This window comes from Sciurus carolinensis, chromosome 16 (genome assembly GCF_902686445.1).
Source record: "Sciurus carolinensis chromosome 16, mSciCar1.2, whole genome shotgun sequence".
Taxonomy (NCBI): Eukaryota; Metazoa; Chordata; class Mammalia; order Rodentia; family Sciuridae; genus Sciurus; species Sciurus carolinensis.
The window spans coordinates 15,771,105-15,781,837 of NC_062228.1; the positions used below are offsets into that span (position 1 = coordinate 15,771,105).

At 40.8% G+C, this 10,733-nt stretch overlaps 1 protein-coding gene across 3 annotated transcripts in view; it reads right to left on the reverse strand.

Moving 5' to 3' along the window:
* Window positions 1-6,598, reverse strand: part of Nfat5 (nuclear factor of activated T cells 5) — a 108,936-nt gene extending 102,338 nt beyond the window's left edge. Inside the window, exons 1-2 of one of the 3 annotated variants that reach the window (XM_047527316.1) lie at window positions 6,182-6,598; window positions 4,399-4,452 (exon numbers count right to left, since the gene is read on the reverse strand). In XM_047527316.1, the coding sequence (XP_047383272.1) occupies window positions 4,399-4,452; window positions 6,182-6,254 (127 nt within the window). In that variant the 5' untranslated portion in view covers window positions 6,255-6,598. The remainder of the gene's footprint in view (window positions 1-4,398; window positions 4,453-6,181) is intronic. The other 2 variants (XM_047527315.1, XM_047527317.1) reach the window with 2 other exon arrangements.
* Window positions 6,599-10,733: the final 4,135 nt, after the last annotated feature.

The following is a 10,733-nucleotide window of genomic DNA, read 5'->3' on the forward strand; positions in this document are numbered from 1 at the left end:
TTATGGTCTAACTACTTAACATGGGTCCTTGCAAGAGAAATAAAACATGCTTAATGGCAAGTAAGAAATATTCCATGAAGTTATGACTAGGGATATAACTCAGTGGTAGAGCACTTGTCTAGCATGCAGGAAGCCCTGGGTCTTATTCCCAGTACTGGGGCATGGGAGAGGGAATTCCATAAAGTCAATAAAACATTGCTGTTATTTCTAGGATTTCCAGTTGTCTATAATTGTACATTCATGATAATCAAACAGACTGACAATAGTTGGGAAAAAAATAGTTGTTTTCTCCCAAGTCATTATATTTTCTCTTAAAAATCTGTCTTGGGGCTGGTGAGATAGCTCAGTCGGTAGAGTGCTTGCCTTGCAAGCAGAAGGCCCTAGGTTTGATCCCAGCACTGAAAAAAAAAAAAAAATCTGTCTTAAATGTTTAAATCATGCCAAGATTATAACAGACTAGCACCGAACTCTTAACCAATTCTTAATTCATAATGTTAACCAATTCTTTAATCCATTCTTTAATCCATAATGTTATCCCTTAGGCCTTTTAAAAGCATTTAAAGGGGTTGGGGGCATAGTTCAGTGGTAGAGTGCTTGCTTAGCATGCATAAGGCCTTGGGTTCCATCCATAGTACTCCAAAATAAAAGAACAAAAGCATTTCAATATTTTATTCTATTGTTTTTCTCTATTTTCTTCAATTTGCTTATTTATTTTTCCCATTCTGTGATTTTCCACCTTGTTATCTTAAACCTTTATGTTTCTAGAATGACCTCTTAATCTACTTGTTTACTTTTGTTTAGCTACATTTCTTTAGTTTTTGGTTGTTTTTTGTTGTTGTTTTGTTTTTTTTATTTTTTATTTTTTTGGTATGGCAAACAAAGTATACCAAATGGGTATTTTGCAGTACAGAATAAGAAATGATAACTTCTCTGTAGCTCAATTTTTTTCTAGGCATTTCAAAGAAGATTCCTAGGTTTAGAGGCTAAAATTCGAACCTAAGTACAAATCATTTTATTTTAAAAAATATATACAAGCTATGTTCTTTCAAGATAAGGAAAACAGGCAGTGGCCCAAACCTGTAATCCCAGTGGTGGTGGAGACTGGGGCAAGAGGATTTTGAGTTCAAAACCAGCCTCAGCAATTTAGGGCGGCACTTAGCAACTCAGTGAGACCCTGTCTCTAAATGAAATATAAAAACGGGCTGGGAATGTGGCTCAGTGCTTAAGGGCTCCTGGGTTTAATTCCGGGTACCAAAAAAAAAAAAAAAAAAAAAAAAAAGTAAGGAAAATACAAAAACAACTAAAAATCTGTAGTATAGCCTGATGCCATCAGCCTGTAATCCCAGTGGCTGGGGGTGAAAGGGGGGGTCTAAGGCAAGAGGATAAAAGCCAGCCTCAGCAACAGTGCCAGCGCTAAGCAACTCAGTGAGACCCTACCTTTAAAAAAATTACAAAAAAGGGCTGGGGATGTGGCTCAGTGGTTGAATGCACCCGAGTTCAATGACTGATACCTGCCTCCCCAAAAAATCTGTAGTATATACTTTTGTCCAGGATATTTTGCATTAAAAATACAAGTTATTTTTAATATAATTGTAACAGCACCATTTTTATTTTATTAAAGGGTTTACATGTTAATTGTGAGATCATCAGTAACATCATTTTAATGGTTATATATTATTGCATTTAATTAGCCAGGCCCCTTTTGCCACTGTTAGGTAGTTACCACATTAAATAAAAAGATGGTAGCAAGAAGGACCAGCTCTTAAAAACACATGATAGTTATATAAGAGATATATGCTATCCTTGGCAATTTTTTCTTCAAATGGTAGATATTTTGAATCTACTTCTGAAGCTTAAGAATACTCAACTGTAGATTTTCTAACTTGTTTTCCTAAAAGAATTTAAATTTTGAAAAGGTATGTTCTATTAAAAATTAACATTTTATCATACCGCTTACTTAAATTCCTCACTCTGGGCTGTATTTTTAATTACTAGAAGGAAATCTAGACTACTGATGTAAAGTCTGCATAAATATTACTTGACAATGCTTGATAAAAATACAAGGAGTTATTATAGGACAGCAGTTAAGTAGTTAAAGTGAAAAGACTTAAGTCAGAAACATGGCTCTATAACTTACTCCTATGTGATTCAGGTAAATTACTCATCTCCATAGTGGGATGGTTTCTAACAAGCATTTCAAACTGTTATAAAAATTCAGTTAGCTCATATTGTGAAGTTCTTGGCACATGGTAAGCACTCTATTGATGTTTGCTGTTTAATGATTTTTAAGTTAACTAACATTTATTGAGTATCTACTATATACTAAATTAAATACTTTACATGAATTCTCCTTGAATAATCTTCACAACAACTCAGGATGATGATACTACTATTGACCCCATTTAAAGATGAGAAAATTAAAGTGTAAAGATTAAATGAAGCCATGTGCAGTAGCAGAAGCCTGTAATCCAAGTTACTCAGGAGGCTGAGGCAGGAGGATCACAAGTTTAAGCAACTTAACGAGTCTCAGCAACTTAACGAGACCCTAAGCAACTTAGGGAGACCCCGTCTCAAAATAAAAATGAAACGGGCTGGGGATGTGGTTCAGTGGTTAAGCACCCCTGGGTTCAATTCCCAGTATGGGAGAAAAATAAAATAACCTCGGTAATGGGTATGTGGGAATTCATTTCTATTCTCTTTACTTTTATGTATTCTTTAAAAAGTTCAAATTAAAGGTTAAAAAGTAGGAATGGGGTAGCACAGATTAAATACTTCACTAAACAAGCAAACAACTTTCTTATGATATCTCATGTCAAAAATTCAAAAAGGACATAACATACTAGATACTTGCACATTTTTGCATTTTATACATAATCTGTAAAAGGATGGTCTTAAATTGTCGACTAGCCTCTAAACCAAAATGAAAAATTAACAGAGGCAAAAACATGTAAACTCACATATTAAATGCTTATATGTATTTCCATCAATTAGTTAAAAATATATGCTTAAATAATTAACACTTTTTCTTCCATATCTCTCTCCTGCCTAATAACCTCTATGATTATAACACCGGTGTGTTGCCCGGGAAATAGGATGCTACACAAATTTATGACTCCACAATACAGTCACAAAATGAAGAACATTAAAAAACAGAAGACATCTGCTTCACTAAGAGACACTTCTAAAAATTTCTTTCTTCAGATTATAGTTTCAAAAATATTTGATACAAGTCACTTTAATACATACTAGTTCACTAAACTAAAGAGATCTATTTTTATAGAAAGAATATTAAAAGTTTAAAGAGGTAAAATCACTTGCCCCAGGTCACAGAGCTAATAAATTGCTAAACTGGTATTCAAAGTTAAACTCAATTACAATATCCACTTTCCCCTCACTATATCAGACTACCTTTAAGCAAGGGAAAAAACCTACACTCAAATCAGACTTAAATATTGGGGGCCTTCTTGAAGTGGGCCATAAAATGTTCAAGTTACCTACTGTATACATATATATATATGTATATATGTATGTGTGAATATGAGTGTGTGTGTGTGTGTGTGTGTGTGTGTGTATTTCCTAGTGGCACCTTGGCATGGATAACGAGCACTAAATAAAACACAGAGAGCATTGTTTCTACTATTGTGGGATCTTCCCCCCTCCAAGTCTCTTAATTTCAGCCTGTTTCTCATTTCTATAATGGGAAAATTAACATCCTTGCTGTCCAAATCCAGGATTATAAAATTCAAAGATGATAAATGTGAAATCTACAAAACCTATTTAAAAACACAGAATATTTGATGTCTTAAAATGCTAAAAACAATACAAAATGAAGTTTTCTAAATTGTCAGCTGTTTATTCTACAGATTTCATAAACATTTCCAGAACTTTCTAAAGCCCCTTTTTCTAAGCATAACTTAATCATCTCTATTACATGGCTTTTCTTATCCTTAAATATAATGTAATAGAGATAACAACATTTTTGTGAATAAATGTTTGAAATATTCAGCATACAAAAGTTCTAAGTTTGGAATTTAGTATGTGTTTGGTGGCACTCTTCTAGTTATTAATTCGTCAATGTTTAAGCCTTTCAACATCTGGTTTGTGTATAAAAAAGAATAAAGATCTGGAAATCTACAGTAGTACCCAACACATAATTTAAAATGATTTTTGTGGGTTTTTTCAATGCTTCTCAAAGCAAACACAACAGCCAAAAAGCACTTCAAACACAGCAACAAAATCCACTGAAACACTTAGCTGCTCTAAAAGAAGGATCAGTCTCTTTAGGAGAAAACTACATTGTGTGAGTTTGCAAAGTTTCACACTTTCCCATTTAAATTCCATCTCAGAGAAAGTCTTTGCATACTAACACAATATACTTTAAAATGACACTTTGCTGACCTTCCAATAGTCCAACTCTATGAAAATTCTGTGATGGGTGTAACTTCTGAGAATCTGAAAAACACAAAAAGCATTAAGTACTTTTTATGCTGGATGAGAAAAAAATGCCAAGGATAGCATACATCTCTTATATAACTATCATATATTTTTAAGAACTAAGGCCCATATTTGTGTTATATTCACTACAAGAGGAAGGTTGAATTGCCTCTACATTGGTCTCTAAACTAAACTTAGATTTTAATAAAGTATTTGTTTCATGGAAAATTATCTGACGATTACTGCCCAAATGGTGTTAGTGTCTTAACTATTTTTAGCATCCAAGTGTACCACATTAGTCCTTCTCTAAGATTCATCTCTTGATATTATCTTCCTTCTGGCACTCAAAACTACAATATTTCTTAACTACTTCAAGTAACGTTGTCCAAAAAATATCCACAGGATGGTTGGTGACTGCCAACTAAAGTCATGGAAGCAACAGACAATGGTTACAGTAACTAAGTAGGATTCTGTATACAAACTCAATAGTCAGTCCATAAAGTCCAGTATCTATCTTCCAGAGTAAACCACCTTACTCTGATTCACTAAACAACTTAAATACGTTAATGTAAAGCTGAAGACCTTGTTTTGTTTGTTTATGTTGGAGGAGGTGGAATCAACTGATGGTTGTATGAAACCAAAAACAGGTGAAACACTGAATTTCTCAGGAAAAGGGTTCGCCTGGCATTTTTTTTTTTTTAATATAATGAAATGAACAGTTAGCCAGTTATGTCTTTGCCTTGTCCTAGTAGCTGAAAGAGTGATGAGTGCAGTGGGAGTATTTTGGTTTGATGCCCCTCGCACAGGGAACCTGTTCTGACACATTCTTGTGGTGTCCAGTATAGGAATTTAACGTCAATAGCGATCAGCCCAAGTGTTAATATTTGAGATGCTGGGAATCCCCTGCAGGCCTTAGCCAAGAAGAGTTTTAAAATGGGAATCTCTGTCCACTGTCGGCTCCCTGCAAGAAGCCCTTGAACAGCAAAGAAGAGAAAATTCTCAAAGGACAGCGTCTGTGCCTGAGCCTGATACTCCAGAGAGAGGAGAGGAATAAAACTAATGCAGAGACAGCACCCCTATCTTTGTAACAGAGAGGGAGAACTAAGTAATTAGAATGCCACGGAGGTGGGAAAAGAAAATTCGGGCCCTTTCCAGCGAAGATGACGAGGAAAGGAAGAACGCCTGGCCGAGGGGGGCCGTCCCGACAAGGGGAGGGAGTGGACTAGGCCAGAGGGAGAGGGGGGCAGAAAGACGGCGGGCGCACAAACAAGCCAAAGCGGGGGGGATGGTGACCCTGCCCCCAGAACCAGCCCCCCCGGCCACGCCGCCCGCTGGGGGGCAACTCTGCCGGGGAGGAGATCCTGGTAAGAGGGACCGTGGTGCCCCGATCGTCGCGGCCCCAGCGTGGGGCCCAGTCCGGGGCGATCCCCGGGCGGGGGAGGCCGGCGCGGGCTGCTCGCAGACGGTGGCGGAGCCCGACCTGCCGCCGGCCGCTCGGAGCCATCGGTGCCGCAGAGACCCGGGGCCGACGGAACGGGGCCCCGAGCCGCCCGCGGCTCCGCGGGGGAGGGGCCGCCGCTCCTCCGCTGCCCCTCCACCATCACCCGTCCCCCGCGCCTCTCCCCCGCCGCCGCCCGACTGGCTCCCAGGGTCCGGGCTTCGCCGCCCCCGCCCCGACGGGGACCCCCCGGGCTCCCCGGCGCCAGCGCTCCCCGCCCCCACGCCCCACCCCCCCAGCCTGACTCACCTCGCGAGTAAAGGGACTTGGGCGATTCCAGGTCTAGGTCCGCGCTGAGCAATGAGATGAAGTCCGAGGGCATCGCAGCTCGACCCTGCCCGGCCCGAGGGCAGCGGGAGGGGGGGAGCGGCGGTGGCGGCGGCACCTCCTCTCCGGGACCGCGGGCACCGAACCGGGGGCGGCGAGGCGAGGGCGGCTGCTACTGCTGCCTCCTCCTCGAGGGCAGTGACTTCCACCGGGCCAAGGACCGACGAAACGGCGACGGAATGGAGGGAAACTCCACGGGGACTGATTCCCGGCGAGCAAGGAGAGAGTTCAGAGCGGGGAAGGGGAGGGGGGGAGAGCCAACGGGTCCGTTTCGTGCTTCTCCTCAGCGAAAACTGACGGTCGCCGCCACCGCCGCCGCCGCCGCTGACAGGAATCTGAGCCCCGCCCCCCAAGGGGCACTGCGCAGGCGCGGAGGGGGGCGCCCGAGAGCGGGGAAGAGCCGGGCGGCCGCCGGAGGGCGGCGAGGTGCGTCACGGAACAGCATCAACAAGAGCTTCGCTTCCTGCCGCAGCTGCCCGGGCGGCTGATCCCGAGCCGGGAAAGGGCCCCGCCGGCAGGGAGGGAGGGAGGCGGGGAGGCGTCGCACGCTGGGGCCCCGAGGAGGGAAAAGGTATTTGCACCGACCTGGTGGCGGCGAGCCTGAGGCGGCCTGCTCCGCGCCTCCGTGTGCTTAGGAGGACACCGACCCCGAGCAGCCTAGGTGCCTGCAAGGAAGGGAAGAACCCGGCGACTCGCGGCGGCCGAGGCCGGCGTTTCGCAGGCGAATGGAGTTTCGTCGTTTGGACAGCGACCAGCTCTTGGGGGTTTTCATAGCAGTGTCTACAATAAGCTGGCCAAAGGACTGTCAAACTCATTTCTTAATTAGGAAATGGTAGACCATATCCCCAAAACCCCAAGTTATCGGTTCTTTTTAATTAAAATATCTTCTTCCCTCCCTCCCCACACACTGGCCTTTGGAGACTGTAATTTATTACTTTTAAAAAATTCGATTGTGCTAGAGTGTCCGAAATTTACTCACAGTGGAAAATAAAAGACAATTTAAAAATTGGATCTTGTGACTCCACCTGGCTGTTCTAGAGAGAATTAAAAAAAAAAAAAAAAAGCAAACCTAAAAGGCTACTCTTCCATACAGGTTTTCACTTTTTAGTTTTGAACTAGGCAAGGATGGAGGAAGACCACCGGTAAATGAGTTTTTGCTATTCTGTTCATGGGGGCCAAAAGTTTCCGTTGCAAAAACAAAAATCCTCACCTACACCGCAGACCGTTTCCTGACTCTTAATAGACTTCTGGGAATTTTTTAATCAAGTTATTAAAATATCAATTGGAGCTCAGGGTGTGCACCTTGAGAAATAAATTTAATCTTCTGTGGAATATTCATGCCAACAGCCACGTGGGTAAGGTTTTTGAGCTATTGGAGTTGGTTTCATTTCTGTTTTTGTTATTTTTTCTTAACAAAGAACTAATAAATTGTAAAAATCGGTCTGTAGAGTTACATACATGTAAGTAATTTACAGACCCTCTCCCCCATGAATTTGGGCACTTTATACGAACTCGGAGTGCTGGGACTAGGGAAAGAAGCTCTCAGCGAAGAGGCCCCACTGCAGTTGTCTCTGGGTGGGCCCTTTACTAAGCTCTGCCTGCACATCTAGAATTTAAACTTGTGTCATAAGAGCCTACCTATCTTTCCATCTGAAAATCTGATTCAGGTTGCCCAGTTATCGTCACAGAATTCTGTATAGCAAAGAAATCAACTCTGTGAACATTTTCTCCTGTCAAAAGGTAAGAAAGCTTTTCAGAGCCAAGCCAAGATGGCAAAGCAGAACAGGAAAATACCCTCAAGTATCTATGGCCACTACAGGCTGCTGTAACAAGTCCCAAGGGAAGTCCCTTCATAACTGGGAAGAGCCCCCATTCATTTGAGAGGGGAAGACTCAAATCTCACATAGCCTAACAAGCCAAGGCCTATTGAAATCCCATATCTTTTGAGTTTGAGTAAACACCTGTTGGAGACCTCCAGGCTCCATTAGTCACTACATGATTTGACAAGAGGAAATGGCAATGCACCAGGCAAAGCCTCAGTAATAAGAAAGCTTGGTGAATCACTGAGCATATTCCTGTGTAATTCCTCAACAAACTCAAAAGTATAGAAAATCCCACATTACTGTTCTGACCCTAATTAACAGGTCAAGAATTAGCAAGGACTCTTCCCTTCTACACTTCTTTGCCCTTTTGTGACTTTTTAAAATTCTTCTTTGTTTTTATATTAATCAGATTTCCCCTAATTAGGTAAAAGTGGAGTGAAGAAGAGTCCCTGATCAACAGTGTGACCTGCATGATAGTCAAGATTATCAAAAATAACTATGTGATCACTATATCTCTAGTAAACTATATGCTACTTGTAGTTTCAATGAGATTCCCCTCTGGGGTCATTTGTATCTCAGTTGTGTTCCCTGTTAGTTGGTATTTGAAGAAGTGTGATAGTATTTTTTAAAAATCACCCCATCATCCATACTTCTTCATAAAATAGTGATACGACAATGTAAAATTTGGAAATTTCCTCTCACTGAAAATTACAATAGGATCACAGAACAAAACATACAGCAGATTTAGTAGTTTGTAGAATTCCTTTATATTACTTCCGAATCAAGTATCACATTCCCTAGTCACTTGATTATAATTTCACAAGAACCTGGATTCAGCTACGAGAGATTGTGTATATTATGCAATAAAGTCGCACATTTTGTATTGGTAATGTGTTCTTTAACCCTTCCTGGATCTGCTTAGGCACTTTGAGAATTGTATCTGGATCTACTCTGAAAGAGGTTCAAATATCAACCACTTGAAAAGGAATTAAATAACTCATACAGAACAAAGTAATGTGTTGTCACAAGTTCTACAGAATCTTTGTCATTAACTAAGGCTGTTAAAATAATTTTAGTCACACATGTATTGTAAGGAACCTGCTAAACAAACACAATCTGGAAGGAAAATTTCCAATGTGATTCAAATAATAGACCAAAAAAAGTTCAGATTGCAAAATTATTTTCCCCCACTTTGGGAGCACTCCTTAATAGAGAATTGGTAGTGGTGGGAAGTGGCAGTGACTTTATTTGAGCTGAAATTTTTATCTGATTCTTATTTGGTTGTGTTTATGTGATACTTTTTACCCTGAGATCATGTTCTACCAAATGTTTTTGAAGGCAAAATTAGTTTCTATACTATTTGCCATTAAATTTAGCACATTCTCACTCTTTCCATCTTGCAAAGTGCATAAATCTTTTAATCAGGTATCTAATTTACTTTGATGGAGTACTTCTGAATTTTCTGAATTGATTTGAGTCAGTTTGGATCTGAAGTCTTTAGAGACAAGTTTAAGTCTCTCAAGATATAGAGTGATTGCAAATTCCGCAAGAAAGACTTAGCAGTGAGAAAGGAGGTAAACGCTGGTGAAATGCAAAGGATGGATTAGGAAGGAGAAATTTTAATGAGAAAATAGAAACCCTTGAGTCCCCTAAGCCAAGAAAGGAAAGATAATGTCTCCAAATCATCCCAACACCAGGCAAGTTAAACATATGCAAACTGCAAGCAAGTCCTTATTCACACTGGCCCTGAGTCACCATTTGTTAAGATGCTTTTGAACTTCTAATCATAGTATTTATGAAACTCTAGCCAGTAGCTTCACTTCAACTGTGGTTTTTTTTTTTTTTTTTTTGACAAGAATATGAACTAGTAGCCTGGCATGGTGGCACACACCTGTAATTCCAGCAACTCAGAAGGCTGAGGCAAGAGGATTGCCAAATTCAAAGTCAGCCTGGGCATCTTTGGGAGACCCTGTCTCAAAATAAAAATGTCTAGCTCAGTGGTACAGCACCCCTGGATTCAATTCCTTAGTACCATGGGGCTGAGGGGAATGAATTATTAAAACACTTTAAATTTATTATTACCCTCTCACTTAATTCAGAGAGAGTTTTTTGTTTGCTTGCTTGTTTTTTGCAGGGCTGGGGATCAAACTCAGGACTTCACACGTTAGGCAAGCACTCTTTTCACTGAGCTACACCCTCCACCCCAATTCAGGGAATTTAAAACCCAGAGATCTAGGGATTGCTTCAATGTATCCTCAATCTCCCTAAATTGGTATACAAATTTTTGCAAGCTTGTACCTACATGCATCTCTTTCCTTGGAAAACAAAGGTTAAAACTTTAGCCAAAGAAAAATCCATAATCCAGAAAATATGAAAAACCATTCCTCTATGTGAAGCAAATTCATTCTGCTTTCATTCCACAGGTGAATGTCAGTGGGACATTTTAAAATACAAAGATTTTACAAAGATGATATAAACAGTGGCTTGAGCAGGAGCAGAGAAGTTACCCAGTAAACAAATGCACTATAATAGGCGCTAGGCTAGAAATCTGTACAGGTATCTACAGATAAATTATTCATTTGCTTTCTTAGTGGGGCTGATAGAGGGGAAGAAGAAGGAATGCCATCTTACAGACCACGTTCATTCTTTTC